Source organism: Salmo trutta, chromosome 13 (assembly GCF_901001165.1).
Source record: "Salmo trutta chromosome 13, fSalTru1.1, whole genome shotgun sequence".
Taxonomy (NCBI): domain Eukaryota; kingdom Metazoa; phylum Chordata; class Actinopteri; order Salmoniformes; family Salmonidae; genus Salmo; species Salmo trutta.
Window position 1 is genome coordinate 53787713 of NC_042969.1, and position 17930 is coordinate 53805642.

Consider the following 17930-nt stretch of genomic DNA (forward strand, 5'->3'; position numbering starts at 1 on the left):
CTTCAGTTTCTTGACAATTTCTCGCATGGAATAGCCTTCATTTCTCAGAACAAGAATAGACTGACAGGTTTCAGAAGAAAGTTCTTTGTTTCTGGCCATTTTGAGCCTGTAATCATACCCACAAATGCTGATGCTCAGATACTCAACTAGTCTAAAGGAGGACAGTTTAATTGCTTCTTTAATTATAACAACAGTTTTCAGCTGTGCTAACACAATTGCAAAAGGGTTTTCTAATGATCAATTAGCCTTTTAAAATTATAAACTTGGATTAGCTAACACAACGTGCCATTGGAAGACAGGGGTGATGGTTGCTGATAATGGGCCTCTGTACACCTATGTAGATATTCCATTAAAAATCAGCTACAATATTAATTTACAACATTAACAATGTCTACACTGTATTACTGATCAATTTTATGTTATTTTAAATGGACAAAAAATGTGCTTTTCTTTCAAAAACAAGGACGATTCTAAGTCACCCCAAACTTTTGAATGGTAGAGTATACAGTTGAAGTCGGAAGTTTACATAAACCTTAGCCAAATACATTTAAACTCAGTTTTTCACAATTCCTGACATATAATTCTAGTAAAAATCCCCTGTTTTAGGTCAGTTAGGATCACCACTTTATTTTAAGAATCTGAAATGTCAGAATAATAGTTGAGAGAATGATTTATTTCAGCTTGATTTCTTTCATCAACATTCCCAGTGGGTCAGAAGTTTACATACACTCAATTAGTATTTGGTAGCATTGCCTTTAAATTGTTTAACTTGGGTCAAATGTTTCAGGTAGCCACCCACAAGCTTCCCACAATAAGTTGGGTTAATTTTGGTCCATTCCTCCTGACAGAGCTGGAGTAACTGAGTCAGGTTTGTAGGCCTCCTTGCTCGCACACGCTTTTTCATTTCTGCCCACAAATTTTCTATAGGATTGAGGTCAGGGCTTTGTGATGGCCACTCCAATACCTTGACTTTGTTGTCCTTAAGCCATTTTGACAAAACTTTGGAAGTATGCTTGGGGTCATTGTCTATTTGGAAGACCCATTTGCGACCAAGCTTTAATTTCCTGACTGATGTCTTGAGATGTTGCTTCAATATATCCAATTAATTTTCCTGCCTCATGATGCCATCTATTTTGTGAAGTGCACCAGTCCCTCCTGCAGCAAAGCACCCCCACAGCATGATGCTGCTACCCCCGTGCTTCACGGTTGGGATGGTGCTCTTCGGCTTGCAAGCCTCCCCCTTTTTCCTCCAAACATAATTTTTATTTCACCTTTATTTAATCAGGTAGGCAAGTTGAGAACAAATTTTCATTTACAATTGCACCCTAGCCAACATAAAGCAAAGCAGTTTGACACATACAACAACACAGAGTTACACATGGAGTAAAACAAACATACAGTCAATAATATGGTAGAAAAATAAGTCTATATACAAAGTGAGCAAATGAGGTGAGATAAGGGAGGTAAAGGCAAAAAAGGCCATGTTGGCGAAGTAAATACAATATAGCAAGTAAAACACTGGAAAAGTAGATTTGCAGTGGAAGAAAGTACAAAGTAGAAATAGAAATAATGGGGTGCAAAGGAGCAAAATAAATAAATAAATAAATACAGTAGGGGAAGAGGTAGTTGTTTTGGCTAAATTATAGATGGGCTATGTACAGGTGCAGTAATCTCTGAGCTGCTCTGACAGCTGGTGCTTAAAGCTTGTGAGAGAGATAAGTGTTTCCAGTTTTAGAGATTTTTGTAGATCGTTCCAGTCATTGGCAGCAGAGAACTGGAAGGAGAGGCGGCCGAAGGAGGAGTTGGCTTTGGGGGTGACCAGAGAGATATACCTGCTGGAGCGTGTGCGACAGGTGGGTGCTGCTATGTTGACCAGCGAGCTGAGATAAGGGAACTTTACCTAGCAGGGTCTTGTCGATGACCTGGAGCCAGTGGGTTTGGCGACGAGTATGAAGCCAGAGCCAGCCAACGAGAGCATACAGGTCGCAGTGGTGGGTAGTATATGGAGCTTTGGAGACAAAATGGATGGCACTGTGATAGACTGCATCCAATTTATTGCGTAGGGTATTGGAGGCTATTTTGTAAATTACATCGCCGAAGTCGAGGATCGGTAGGATGGTCAGTTTTACGAGGGTATGTTTGGCAGCATGAGTGAAAGATGCTTTGTTGCGAATTTGGAAGCCGATTCTAGATTTAACTTTGGATTGGAGATGTTTGATGTGAGTCTGGAAGGAGAGTTTACAGTCTAACCAGACACCTAGGTATTTGTAGTTGTCCACATATTCTAAGTCAGAACCGTCCAGAGTAATGATGCTGGACGGGCGGGCAGGTGCAGGCAGCGATCGGTTAAAGAGCATGCATTTAGTTTTACTTGTATTTAAGAGCAGTTGGAGGCCCGGACAACAGGCCATCCGATTTGACACACTGAACTCTATCAGAGAAGTAGTTGGTGAACCAGGCGAGGCAATCATTTGAGAAACCAAGGCTATTGAGTCTGCCGATGAGGATGTGGTGATTGACAGAGTCGAAAGCCTTGGCCAGGTCAATGAATACGGCTGCACAATATTGTTTCCTATCGATGGCGGTTAAGATATCGTTTTGGACCTTGAGCGTGGCTGAGGTGCACCAGCTCTGAAACCAGACTGCATAGCGGAGAAGGTGCGGTGGGATTCGAAATGGTCGGTAATCTGTTTGTTGACTTGGCTTTCGAAGACTTTAGAAAGGCAGGGTAGGATAGATATAGGTTTGTAGCAGTTTGGGTCAAGAGTGTCCCCCCCTTTGAAGAGGGGGATGACCGCAGCTGCTTTCCAATCTTTGGGAATCTCAGATGACACAAAAGAAAGGTTGAACAGGCTAGTAATAGGGGTTGCAATAATTTCGGCAGATAATTGTAGAAAGAAAGGGTCCAGATTGTCTAGCCCGGCTGATTTGTAGGGGTCCAGATTTTGCAGATCTTTCAGAACATCAGCTGACTGGATTTGGGAGAAGGAGAAATGGGGAAGGCTTGGGTGAGTTGCTGTGGGGGGTGCAGTGCTGTTGACCGGGGTAGTGGTAGCCAGGTGGAAAGCATGGCCAGCCTTAGAAAAATGCTTATTGAAATTCTTAATTATAGTGGATTTGTCGGTGGGGACAGAGTTTCCTATCCTCAGTGCAATGGGCAGCTGGGAGGAGGTGCTCTTATTCTCCAAGGACTTTACAGTGTCCCAGAACTTTTTTGAGTTTGTGTTGCAGGAAGTACATTTCTGCTTGAGAAAGCTAGCCTTGGCTTTTCTAACTGCCTGTGTATATTGGTTTCTAACTTCCCTGAAAAGTTGCATATCACGGGGGCTGTTCAATGCTAATGCAGAACGCCACAGGATGTTTTTGTGTTGGTTAAGGGCAGTCAGGTCTGGAGTGAATCAAGGGCTATATCTGTTGCTGGTTCTAAATTTCTTGAATGGGGCATGCTTATTTAAGATGGTGAGGAAGGCATTTAAAAAAAACAGGCATCCTCTACTGAAGGGATGAGGTCAATATCCTTCCAGGATACCCGGGCCAGGTCGATTAGAAAGGCCTGCTCGCTGAAGTGTTTCAGGGAGCGTTTGACAGTGATGAGTGGAGGTCGTTTGACCGCTGACCCATTACGGATGCAGGCAATGAGGCAGTGATCGCTGAGATCTTGGTTGAAAACAGCAGAGGTGTATTTAGAAGGCAAGTTGGTTAGGATGATATCTATGAGGGTGCCCGTGTTTTTACGGCTTTGGGGTGGTACCTGGTAGGTTCATTGATGATTTGTGTGAGATTGAGGGCATCAAGCTTAGATTGTAGGATGGTTGGGGTGTTTAGCATGTCCCAGTTTAGGTCACCTAGCAGCACGAGCTCTGAAGATAGATGTGGGGCAATCAGTTCACATATGGTGTCCAGAGCACAGCTGGGGGCAGAGGGTGGTCTATAGCAGGCGGCAACGGTGAGAGACTTGTTTTTAGAGAGGTGGATTTTTAAAAGTAGAAGTTCAAATTGTTTGGGTCCAGACCTGGATAGTAGGACAGAACTCTGCAGGCTATCTCTGCAGTAGATTGCAACACCACCCCCTTTGGCCGTTCTACCTTGTCTGAAAATGTTGTAGTTAGGGATGGAGATTTCAGAGTTTTTTGTGGTCTTCCTAAGCCAGGATTCAGACACGGCTAGGACATCCGGGTTGGCAGAGTGTGCTAAAGCAGTGAATAAAACAAACTTAGGGAGGAGGCTTCTAATGTTAACATGCATGAAACCAAGGCTATTACGGTTACAGAAGTCATCAAAAGAGAGCACCTGGGGAATAGGAGTGGAGCTAGGCACTGCAAGGCCTGGATTCACCTCTACATTGCCAGAGGAACAGAGGAGGAGTAGGATAAGGGTACGGCTAAAAGCTATGAGAATTGGTCATCTAGGACATCCGGAACAGAGAGTAAAAGGAGCAGGTTTCTGGGGGCGATAAAATAGCTTCAAGGTATAATGTATAGACAAAGGTATGGTAGGATGTGAATACAGTGGAGTTAAACCTAGGCATTGAGTGATGAGAGAGATATTGTCTCTAGAAACATAATTGAAACCAGGTGATGTCATCGCATGTGTGGGTGGTGGAACTGAGAGGTTGGATAAGGTATAATGAGCAGGGCAAGAGGCTCTACAGTGAAATAAGCCAATAAACACTAACCAGAACAGCAATGGACAAGGCATATTGACATTAAGGAGTGGCATGCTTAGCCAAGTGATCAAAAGGGTCCAGTGAGTTGTGAGGTCGGTTGCGGTCACGGCGATTCAGACAGCTAGCCGAGCCATGGGTAGCAAGTTGGTAGAAGATGATCTGTTTTTAGCCACCTCGTGCGTTTCCATCGGTAGATTAGTGGGGTTCCATGTGGTAGAGGGGACCAATCCAATTGGCAAAAATAGTTATAGTTATAGTGGCCCAAGAAAATTGGCCGATAGACCTATTCAGATAGCAGCCGATAAGACAGCTAACGATTAGCTGGCCACAGATGGGCGTTCAGGTTACGTTGCGACGGAGGGGCCAGTTGGATAACTCCCTCGGGCAGATAACGTCGGTAGTCCAGTCATGAAGGCCTGATGGGGCTCCGCATCGGCAGTAAAACGGGTCCGGATAGGTGATTGTAGCCAAGGAGTGGCTGATGGAACTCTTCAGCTGGCTAGCTCCGGAATAATTGATGGTAGCTCCGGGACCGACGTTAGCCAATAGTCACTCGGATAGCAGCCAGCTAGCTGCAAGATCCAGGTGTAAATGTCCAGAGCCTGCGGTAGAAATCCGGGGATATGAAGAGAAAATAGGTCCGGTATGCTCTGGTCTGAGTTGTGTTGTACAAAACTGGCAATAGCTTTTCAAGCTAAACGGTAGCTGATGACCGTCAACCGTGGTTAGCTGAATTCTAACGTTAGCTAGTGAACTGGCTAACTTCTGGCTAACTTCTGGCTAGCTTCTGTTGTGGATTTCAGATTTGAGGTAAATAATAAATAAAAAAATAATTGGTGAGGCAGGTTGCAGGAGAGCGCTTTGAAGTTGAGTTTTTAGAGAAAAAAAATATAAAAAGATATGCGAAGAAAAGATGTAAATATAAATGTAATAGTTCTCTCACGTCACCCCGCTCCTCCGCACACTCCACTGGCTTCCAGTTGAAGCTCGCATCTGCTACAAGACCATGGTGCTTGCCTACGGAGATGTGAGGGGAACGGCACCTCTGTACCTTCAGGCGCTGATCAGTCCCTACACCCAAAGAAGGGCACTGCGTTCATCCACCTCAGGCCTGCTCGCCTCCCTACTTCTGAGGAAGCACAGTTCCCGCTCAGCCCAGTCAAAACTGTTCGCTGCTCTGGCACACCAATGGTGGAACAAGCTCCCTCACGACGCCAGGACAGCGGAGTCAATCACCACCTTCCGGAGACACCTGAAACCCCACCTCTTTAAGGAATACCTGGGATAGGATTAAGTAATCCTTCTACCCTCCCCCCTACCCTCCCCCCCAAAAAAGATATAGATGTACTATGGTAAAGTGGTTGTTCCACTGGATATCATAAGGTGAATGCACCAGTTTGTAAGTCGCTCTGGATAAGAGCGTCTGCTAAATGACGTAAATGTAAATGTAAAGATAATGATGATTATGGCCAAACAGTTATATTTTTGTTTCATCAGACCTAAGGACATTTCTCCAAAAAGTACGATCTTTGTCCCCATGTGCAGTTGCAAACCTTAGCAAACCTTTTTTTATGGCGGTTTTGGAGCAGTGGCTTCTTCCTTGCTGAGTGGCCTTTCAAGTTATGTCGATATAGGACTCGTTTTACTGTGGATACGTTACAATACTTTTGTACCCGTTTCCTCCAGCATCTTCACAAGGTCCTTTGCTGTTGTTCTGGGATTGATTTGCACTTTTCGCACCAAAGTACGTTCATCTCTAGGAGACAGAACGCATCTCCTTCCTGAGCGGTATGACGGCTGCGTGATCCCATGGTGTTTATACTTGCGTACTATTGTTTGTACAGATGAATGTGGTACCTTCAGGCATTTGGAAATTGCTCCCAAGGATGAACCAGACTTATGGAGGTCGACAGTTTATTTTCTGAGGTCTTCGCTGATTTCTTTTGATTTTCCCATGATGTCAAGCAAAGAGGCACTGAGTTTGAAGGTAGGCCTTGAAATACATCCACATGTAAACCTCCAATTGACTCAAATTATGTCAATTAACCTATCAGAAGCTTCTAAAGCCATGACATCATTTTCTGGAGTTTTCCAAGCTATTTAAAGGCACAGTCAACTTAGTGTGTGTAAACTTCTGACCCACTGGAATTGTGATACAGTGAATTATAAATGAATTAATCTGTCTGTAAACAACTGTTGGAAAAATTACTTGTTATGCACAAAGTAGATGTCCTAACCGAGTTGGCAAAACTATAGATTATTAACAAGACATTTGTGGAGTGGTTGATGAATGCGTTTTAATGACTCCAACCTAAGTGTATGTAAACTTCCGACTTCAACTGTATATCTCATTATTCTATCTGTGGTTAGAGTTAGTGGAAGGGTTGGCTAACATACTAAGTAGTTGCAAAGTAACTAAAAAGTAGTAAGTATTTGAAAGTTGCTAATTAGCTAAAATTGTCTGTGATGAGATTTGAACATGCAACCTTTGGGTTGCTAGGCATTCAAATTATATATATATATATTTTAACCTTTATTTAACTAGGCAAGTCAGTTAAGAACCCATTCTTATTTACAATGACAGCCTAGGAACAGTGTTGTTCAGGGGCAGAACGACAGATTTTTGCCTTGTTAGCTCGGGGATTCGATCTAGAACCCTTTCGGTTACAGGTCCAACGCTCTAACCACTAGGCTACCTGACACCCTGACCATCCACCCTCCTTTCATTTCTGCCTTAAGTAAACTTTTGTCTTATGTAACCATACCAAAAGAAACATACTATATGAAAAGTAACATACTAATTTGAGTGTCTCGGATTTACGTTTACTATGTTACGTCCCTATCCATATCGACGGGACCGCAGGGGAGAAGGTGGAAAGCTTCAAGTTCCTCTGCGTACACATCACTGACAAACTGAAATGGTCAACCCACACAGGCAGTGTGGTGAAGAAGGCTCAACAGCGCTTTTTCAGCTTCAGGAGGCTAAAGAAATGTGGCTTGCCACCTGAAACCCTGACAAACTTTTACAAATCACAATTGAGAGCATCCTGTCGGGCTGTATCACTGCTTGGTACGGAAACTGCACCACCCACAACCGCAGGGCTCTCCAGAGGGTAGTGAGGTCTGCCCAACGCACCGGGGGCAAACGACATGCCCTCCTTGACACCTACAGCACCTGATGTCACAGGAAGGCCAAAAAGATGATCAAGGACAACAACCACCCAAGCCACTGCCTGTTCACCCCATTATCATCCAGAAGGCGAGATCAGTGCAGTCGCATCAAAGCTGGGACCGAGAAACTGAAAAACAGCTTCTATCTCTAGGCCATCAGACTTAAATAGCCATCACTAGCACCTTAGAGGCTGCTGCCCTATATAAATCGACTTGACATCACTGGCCACTTTAATAAGGGATCACTAGTCACTTTAATAATGTTTACATATTTTGCATTACTCATCTCATCTCATGTCATACTGTATTCTATTCTATTCTACTGTATTTAAATCAATGCCACTCCGACATTGCTCGTCCAAATATTTATATATTCTTAATTCCATTCCTTTACTTTTGTGTATTGTTTTGAACTTGTTAGATATTATTTGTTAGATTTTACTGCACTGTCAGAACTAGAAACAAAATAATTTCGCTAAACCCGCAATAACATCTGCTAAACATGTGTATGTGACCAATACAATTTGATTTGATTTAGTATGAGACCAGGCTGGGATGTTCAGTAGAGGGCGCCAGCACAGTGACAGTAGTTTCCCAGCGGGGACAGCACCTCTTCAAATTGAACCAAAACAACAAGCTTCTCTACCAGGAGAGGACGCTGCAGGACATGGTAATAAAGTGACGTACAGTCATGGGAATTTCAGTGACACTTGTCATGTACAAGTGGATGTACTCGGTTTTTCCCACCACTCCTTCAGTCAATGTCATCAAACTGAATTCATAATTTGTATTTGTATGCAACAGCAAGAGGGGCAGGAAGTATATCCCTGAAAACGTTTTAGCAGAGATATCGATGTGCAACATATTTAGTCAGCAAACTGATTTTCAAACCGTTCGCATTATTACGAGTCATGTCAGCTATAGTAGCATTACATATGATTGTAAATTGGTTATTATTACAAATTATTGTATTATATCTATACAAAGCTGCGCATGCAGGATATCGGGAAAATATGCAGACGTTTCATAAATCTACGTCATTTCCGGGATGATAGAGGCGCAATGACAGCTTGATCAACAACAAGACATTTACACAGAACAGATCAATAAAGGTGAGTTTGGAAATGCGAAAATATGAATTGTATGTATATTACTTTAGATTATATCTAACTAATGCAATCGTATTATGACAATAGTAGTTGCGTCATGTTGATGCATTGTCTTTGCATGGGTCGTTCAATGATGCTGACTGGAGTCTGGACCAGTCTCTGACCATTCGTAGAAGAGCATATGCAATATACAGTAACGCTATCTAGCTAATCGTACTAGTGTAATCGTAATACATTGCAAGCTAGCAAATCACTGATCATGCAGATAACTAGCAGCTGAACGCTACAGTCAAATTGTACAGAATGTTTACGTGTAATGTTTATGAAATCACGTTGTAATCAGCCTCGACCTTTATCCTATAAAATACGTTTCATGCTTGACATATTTGTTTTTCTAATCTAGTGTTGTCCGTACGCTGTTTTTATTGTTTTGTGTTCTTTTTCATGCTCGATTTGATCTGCACGTAATTGTCCCTGATATGATTGCCATATTTTTAGCTAACGTTAGTTCTCTGCAGTAAATTACTCATTATGTACATTTTCTGTACTGTGGCACAAACTAGTATATCAAATACTTAATTTGAGCAATAACTGAGCTGTAAATTAGCTAGATAGCTGTGACAAGGATTTGGCATGGATTGCACAAACAATGTTTGGCTTGACAATGACATAAATTTAATTGGCAATAGCACAAACAGATATGAACAAGGCTAATTATTCTCACAATCTCATGACCATATTTGAACCTCTGGGGGAAAAAAACATGTAATTTGGTCCTTTTATTCCTTAAATTCTGAAGTTACAGCACCATATTATGGTCAGTGTATGTGCCACTGGATGTTCATCAGAGCCAAGCTATTCACAAAATATAATACAACGTCAGGGACATAACTTAGCCAGGGTTCCCCAATTTGGGGCTGCGGGTGATTTTATTTGGCCCCCCAAGTTTTCTGAGCAAAAATGTCCAAAAATGTTTTAAATGTTGGACATAAAAGACTGAAAACACCAGATTATCAGTGCCAAGTGATTTTAATTAGTAAGTATTATCACACATAATAGAGAGATATAGTATAAGTGATCATAAAAAATGTAAGCAAGGTTTGAAATGATTATGTTTTAGTCAAATATTATATCTGTTTGGGTTCTTGCGGTCAATTTGCAGTCTACAAATGATTTGTAATGATGTTACAGTCCGCTGACCTTCCGCTCAAGAAAAAATCAGCCCACGGCTGAATCTAGTTGATGATCCCTGGACTAGGCTATAACCTAGTCAAACTAATAGGCCTAGGCCTTTTCCCCTCCCCTCAAAGTTATGCTTTAACAAGTCAACAATACACATATATTTATGTAGATTTCTTTAATGTAATTTGAATATCATGCATAACTGCGTATGGTTTGTTTTGATTCCAGGGTCTACTCACACGTGGTGTCTGCGTGTCCCTCCTGTTCACCTAACAGCCCCTCACTGGAGAGAAGTCTGAAGGAGGAGGGCTCAGTCTCTCTGCTCCTGCTCAGCCAGCCACTATGGAGTAAGCATTGAGAATTATAGAGATATCATCTTTATAAATATCCCATTATGGCATCTGTGAGCGCACAGACAGTGCCATCACAGATAGAACAAGAAGCCAGATGTTTCATCATATGTATAAATCAAGTATGGTGAGGAGAGGAAGGCCAGTGGCCGGCAGTGGGAGAATATGGAGTGAGATGGAACTGGGCCGACATTCTGCAGATTTTTCTCATCGATGAAAAGCCCGATCTCAATACAGTTTTCTGTTCCCAAAACTACAATCTACTGCGAACAGAGTGCACTAAGTTTTGTAGATTAAAAAAATTGCATTGTTTGCAAAGAGTGCAAGGGCAAATTGAGTTATTGCACACTGTTCAAAGAAGAGATTTGTACTTCCTTTTATACTGGTGTTACTTGCAAATCCGTCCCACCAGCACATGAATGTCCCTCAATTCCAAAAACTGTGTTCCTCTGACAGACCTTCTCTGCAGAAACCCACAATGAGCTGTGATAGTGGACTGGTGGAGAGGAACATTGCTGGAGGTAAGACACTCTTGTTACTGTAGTATCATTGTACTTTATATTACCTATTATTTTCCTCACACTCATATATGTTAATGAAATAATTTTGCTCATATTAGTCAATAACCTAATAGTAACGTGTCAGTTTTGTACAATGATAAGTATAAGGATATTATGGATACTGTAATGTATCATTTCCTTTTATTGTTGTTGTAATATAACAAATATAGGCCAATTCCCCTGTTTACTGTGACCTACACGTTCTGGTGAAGTACTTTAATATGATAGTATTACTTTCATTTCAGTAAAACCTCTACATTATTTATATAGCCAGCAGCAGATGGTGGTTTATCTAGGGCAACCTGCGAGGCGTTCAAAAATGTGTTTTGTTTTTTTCACAGTGGAATATTGAAAGAGAAATTTCACCACTTAACAACATCATTCATCATCTCCAGCACCACCCCAATATCAACATATTTGAAAATGACGGGTTTCTATGCTTTGTTGTCAAACACTACTAACGCTTGCCTGCTCATAGTTGTTTAAAATCACATGATGCACACCAGATAATGTCATCAGTGTTTCCGGATTGTGTCAAACTTTGCCTGTTCAGGTGGTTAAACATTCAAAAGGCACTCGCTCATCTGAACTATCTTTTGTTGCAGGTGCATGGTAACAGTTGAATGAAATGAGAAAAAAGAAGAAACCCACAAACTGCACTTGGTAGTATCACTGCTCTTTAACAAGCTTTACGTATCGGCCTCATGGCCTTCGTCAGAGCTTTTGTCCGTTGAAAAAAAAAATAGCACCCTTATGTAGACCTAGCCCCACCCATATCCGTTCCACGCATCGAATGGGGTTGAAGTCGAGGGAAAACAAATAAGTGCTACCAAATATAAGAATATGCATTTCATAAATATTAGAATAAAGTGTGTACATAAAACGTCTGTAAAACCACAATGGGGGACATCAACCTACCAAGCAAGTTTTCATAAATCATTGGGTACAGCGCAAGAAAAACGTCAGAGTAATCTGATATAGGGGCATAATTCATGTTCACATTTACAACATAACATACATAGGCATTTCATCATTAAGTCCTTTAGGAAAAAATGTCTGGAGGGTGAAAATCCAAAATCATTCTCTTTTACTCAGAGTATTATTTATATCACCTCCCCTGTCTGATATCTTAACTTTCTCTATGCCACAAAATGTACTGCGACTGGATAATCCCTGTCGTTTCTCCTGATTGAACTTTTATGTTCACAGATTCTCTGTTTGACAGAATGAGAGGTTTTACCTACATAGCACAGCCCATATGGACATTTAATCTTGTAGATAACAAAGGTGGTGGAGCACGTAATAATGTCATTTATTTGAGGAAGATCAGTGATACTATCAAGAGCAGTGTGCAGGTTTCTTCATTTTTCCTCAGTTGGTTAAACATGAAATATTATGTCCAAAGAGCAGAAGTCTATCCACTTTTTCAATTCATTTGTTTTTGATGGTCCCGTGTGGCTCAGTTGGTAGAGCATGGTGTTTGCAATGCCAGGGTTGTGGGTTCGATTCCCACGGGGGACCAGTACGGGGGGAAAAAATGTATGAAATGTATGCTTTCTCTACTGTAAGTCGCTCTGGATAAGAGCGTCTGCTAAATGACTAAAATATAAAAATATAAATATAAATCTATATTTCGACAACATAATCCAGAAAAACAGTTTTAGAATCACCAATATAGACCTGCTCTTTTATCAGGCGTTCAGACGGCTTTAAGGTTTCAATGGGAAAGTCTCACTGTGTTTTACTGATAAGGACTTCAGGACAGACGACTGAATCTATTATTATGCTCTGGCTGTTTTGTCTCCAAGGTATTTATATCGAGCAGCATCAACTGAATGACCATGTAAAAGAGTAACTGTTAACATGCCCGATTGAAATACTGTAGATGAAAATAGAATGTCTCGTATGTGAATAGCATACTTTTCAGTGAAGACTGGTATGTATTGTATGACCACAGCTGTATAGAAGGTGAAACAGGTTAGGCTAGTGTCCGTGATGGGCGAGCCCCTCCAAGTGATTGGACGTGAGTGTGAAGGTGAATGACTTCCACTATTGTCTCAGCCAGCTGACCCTGCCAGGCTAACCTCTATGAGTGTTTGGCTCTTTTACCACTTCGGCGTCCCAGCCGACCCAGAGGGGATGTGGGACAGTGGGGCCGTGGATCAACCTGAGGAGGAGGGCCGCACCTTCATGCAGGTTCTCAGCGAGAAGTACAGCCCGGAGAACTTTCCGTACCGCCGATGGCCCGGCATGGGCGTGGTGGTAGTGCCAACTCTCCCACAGGGCTCGCCCATGAAAGGTGAGGACTTCAATATGATCCATCCACAGTTTTACCCATTGAACCCTGTTTTAAAAACGCCATTGGCATCCCTGAGTAGGTTCCTTCCTCTTCAGCAGCTCAGTTAAGATGAAGATGAGGATTATGATGTCTAGGCGGTGGTAGAGATAGGCCCGGGTTTACTCAAGTCATTCTGCTCTCTCTCTCACTCCAGATCGTTTGAACCTTCCCAGTGTGCTCGTCCTGGCTGGCTGTGGAATCAGCCATGCGGGAGAGCAGAGAGAGATCGCAGCCTTCTGTGCCCACGTGATGGAGCTCGACCTGTCCCACAACAAGCTCCAGGACTGGCATGAGGTGGGTGGGCTCAACTAGGGTACTCTGTCAAGATGGGAAACATTAAGTACATTAAGTATAAGAATTGGGTGCATTTTATAGTAACTTTGTACATGAATTCCTCTACCAGTATGCAATCTCACCCATATTCTTGTAGCTAGTTACATGTATGAATAATTATATTGAGGACATCACACTAAGTTTGAAGCCACTCCTTTCAGATCAGTAAGATTGTGTCAAACATCCCCAACCTGGACTTCCTCAACCTGAGCTCCAACCCGCTAAGTGAGGTTGTCTTGGAGCCTAGCGGTGCTAAGGCCTTTGCCCGAGTCCGACGCCTGGTTCTCAACAACACTCAAGTGTCCTGGAACACGGTGCTCGTACTAACACGGGAGATGCCTGAGTAAGACAAACCTTAATGCTACACTGCTTTTAAACACCTTTTTATCAAAGGCAACTCTGATTGTTCACTTCTGAAGACGGAAAATGTTGTTTTCCTAAGTCAGTGAGAGGGATTTTGTGTATTTCTCGAGTATTGTGGACTGGAGAGAGTAGTGAGTGGTTATCTGTCATGAGGTCCAGGTTGCAGGCAGTCAACAGTACCTTACAGTAGAAGCATTAAGAAAAGTTAATGGTCTATATACTGAGCCTTGTGTTGCTCCCTGCCCTGCCCTCCAGGCTGGAAGAGCTGTTCCTGTGCCTTAATGAGTACACCACTGTGTCAGCCTCTACTGTGCCCTGCCCCACACTGCGCCTGCTGCACATCACCGACAACAACCTGCAGGACTGGGCCGAGGTGCGCAAGATTGGGCCCATGTTCCCCGGCCTGGAAACTCTGGTCATGGCCAACTGCAACCTGAGCTCCATTCAGGACTCAGAAGACATGCTGCGGCGCCTCTTCCCCAACCTACGCAGCATCAATCTGCACAACTCAGGTATCAACCAGAGCAGAGTCTATTGGGGTTGTGTCCTTCACTGGAAACTGTCCTTGGGTATTTTAAGTGCACCCAACATCCTTATCGCTAACACTCCCCTCTACTTGATCTGTGGTTTCTCCATCTATCCATCTATCCATCCATCCATCCCCCTCTTCTCTCATTCCCACTATCGTCTTTGACCATCAGTTATCTCGACCGTTTGTGTCAGAGCCAGGGCACAAATGTAAAGATCCTTCTTTTAGAAGTTACGAGTTTTAATCTCATTGACTAATAAGGTGTGCGTGTGGGTGTGCGGTCTGCTATGGGTCTCTGTGTGTGCCAGGTCTTAACCGATGGGAGGACATAGAGAAGCTGAACCATTTTCCTAAACTGGAAGATGTGAGGCTGCAGGGGATTCCCTTACTGCAGACCTACACCAACACAGAGCGTCGTAGCCTCATGGTAGCACAGTAAGTTTCTCTGGGAGCTAGTGTGTGTGAGGCAACCACACAGACCTCAGCACACAAATTAGTTGAAAGATCTAATTTTTCACTGAGTGCGGTTTGCATGCACACAATAATGCGATTTAATATAGTAGTTTGATTAAAACGTTTACATGCTTTGCAAGAAGAAGAATTTCCCTAATAGCCCTGTTTACAAGGACACATCTGAAATCAGGTTACCTGATGGCGATTTTTTGGTTTTGCCAATCAAAATTAACATTCTACCACAGCGACCTTGTTATTTTTGGGAAGCAGTTTTCTTTCTGAGTTCGGACATTATAAAGTTTGTCCGTGAAAACGACTTCTAAGACGGATACATTCAGTTGTTCCGAACTCACTTCTTCCCTCGCGCTAAAGAGGGAGACTCACTGGGCTGGCGCTGGCACATACGCAGATCAAATACACCGCTGGAACGCCCATTAAGGTGTTTACATGTCCTAATCATTTGAAAGATTATTCAGAAAACCAGGTGTTTTAATCGGCGTATGCTTACTTCGATTTTGCCTGTACGCCGATTATGATACGCAGAGTGAGGTGTTTACACAACTATTACATAATCTTCCTACTGCCATAATCAGTTTAATATCAAATTATTACTGTGCCTGTAAACATACTCACTGTGACATTGCATTAACACAGACACACACACACACACACACACACACACAGTATTTCAACAGTGCCATATATATCTCTAGATAGTCAAAAGCTCACCCTTCATCCTCGCAGCCTGCCCTCTGTATCATCGCTCAATGGCAGTGTGGTGACGGACGGGGAGAGAGAGGACTCAGAGAGGTTCTTCATCCGTTACCATGTCGACTACCCAGAGGAGGAGCTACCTTACAGGTATACAACACTATGCTTCTCCTTTCACTGATCCAGTGAGACTGCATATCCATTCAAAAGGATTTGGCACATACTTAATTGTAGTATCAGGTGCCTATTAAAATGTGTACATTAAAAATCTAATCTTCACATTCATTAAAATAATTACTATAACCTCACCTAACCGTAATGTAAAACAACTTAGCCTAGATGACTGTGGTCTATGTAGTGTGTTTGTGTGTTGCTAAACCCGTCTATACCTGCTGTCCTAGGTATCACTGCCTGGTGACCAAATACGGGAAGCTGGAACCCTTGGCTGAGATCGACCTTCGACCCCGCTGCCACGCCAAGGTGGAGGTGCACTGTGAGGACAAAGTGGAGGAGGTGAGTATCCGCCTGGACCAGACCGTGGCCGAGCTGAAGAAACAGCTGAGGACAGTGGTGCAGCTGTCGGCCAATCAGATGCGTCTTTACTACATCGACAAGGAGAGTGTCTTTGGGCCGGAGGAGATGAAGTACCACACCAGAGCCCTCCATTCCTACAGTATCCAGGACGGGGACGAACTCCTGGTGGTGCCTAAGGCTGGCCGAGGGACTACCACCACTGCCAAACCACTATCAAACCTTAACTCCAAAACCTTAACTCCCCCGCCATAAAAATAGAATTACTAGAACGGTCCACCTATCATGGCACATTGACTTGAATGGGGATGCAGTTCTAGTAATTATATTTCTATGCTCATACCCTTCCCCATCCTAATCTTGTCTGAAGAACTCCCTGCACCCCTCCTTACGCCCATCCTATGTTTTACATTCAGTGTGGGACACACTATCAGGAATAACAGCGACTCTGACTCTGATTCTGACTGGCTTGTGTTTCACCTCACAGCACCACACATGCACACACACCAATTAATCAGAACAAATGTGTCTCGTATGCTGCCCTCTAAAGGTGTGCATATTCTGTGTGAATGAGTCCCCTCTTCGTCTTGGTGTGACGCCTCTGCCCTTGACTCCTAAAAAGCCTATCTTTCGGGGGAGGAGCACAGGAGATATTGTGGAGTACAACCACTATATCTTTTATCTTTAAGACAATCTCCCATTGCATACCCTGTGGTATGCAGAGGATGTTGATGAAAGGATATGGTATACTGCTGTGCCACAGACTATGTTTTGAGTGTACTAGGTTGATTGTACTGTAGCTAACGGAGGTCTTCATCGCGCTGTGTTATTCCACTTCCTCACAAGACGGAGCCATAGTTTTTGATGGGTTATTCTAAGTTAGGTTCAGTTCTTCTACGTTTAGTTCAGTAAGATTAGTATTTTTGGAGGATACTTGATATTCAAACTCAAATCGTGTTGAGTTTTCAAATTGTCTTTCTTTGGCCAGTTGTATCGTAGTGTTCATAGGATATTGATGCCTCTGACTGAAATCATTGATGTACCACAGAGTGCTGCATGAGACTGTTCTTTCCTAAGTGTGTTTTTATGTAGTTTGTGTGGATCCTTCCACTGTCTGGGACCGTCCGTACATGTTATGCCTAAATTACGTTTGAACACCTATTGACACGTTTGCTTCTATGCCAGAGCCAAAGTATTTCAGGTCTATTGCAGACAGAGGCTTTGTGTGTTCACCAAAGATTTGTATGAACTCTGTGTACTGTTCATTACATTGTTGATGCATTTTCCTTGTGTGTAAAGAGGCTCATGCTTGGTGTTATTTTTGTCATTGCGAGGGAAAAGGTCACTATGTCAGGTGCAGTTGTATGGGACAGTAGAACTAAGGCATTGCTTGGTACTTCACAGCTAAGGGACAACGCCACTTTAAATCCCAATTTACAGGCTGTAAGTTTCCCTGTTGTATCTTAATTTACATAATTTGTTGTATTATGTCATTGTCTGATTTGGAAGACAGTAAAGTATTGGAAGATGCACTTAAGCATAGCTAGATCTCTCTAAAGATTGGAAATTAGACAATAGCAACATATTTCATACCGCTTGTTGTATTTATTTAGTCATTACAACATTGTAATAAG

General features: G+C 42.7%; 1 protein-coding gene across 2 annotated transcripts; it reads left to right on the top strand.

Annotated features, from left to right (window-relative positions):
- The first annotated feature begins 8859 nt into the window (after window positions 1-8859).
- Window positions 8860-17930, top strand: LOC115206033 (tubulin-specific chaperone cofactor E-like protein). Of its 2 annotated transcripts, XM_029772567.1 has the most exons (10): window positions 8860-8949; window positions 10357-10475; window positions 10935-10999; window positions 13164-13337; window positions 13531-13670; window positions 13871-14052; window positions 14328-14584; window positions 14910-15036; window positions 15799-15915; window positions 16167-17930. In XM_029772567.1, the coding sequence occupies exons 2-10, from the start codon at window positions 10471-10473 to the stop codon at window positions 16549-16551; spliced, it is 1452 nt and encodes a 483-aa protein (XP_029628427.1). In that variant the 5' UTR covers window positions 8860-8949; window positions 10357-10470; the 3' UTR covers window positions 16552-17930. The 2 variants fall into 2 exon arrangements, with proteins under 2 accessions (XP_029628427.1, XP_029628428.1); XM_029772568.1 differs by lacking the exons at window positions 8860-8949; window positions 10357-10475 and having other exon boundaries at window positions 10948-10999; window positions 13100-13337.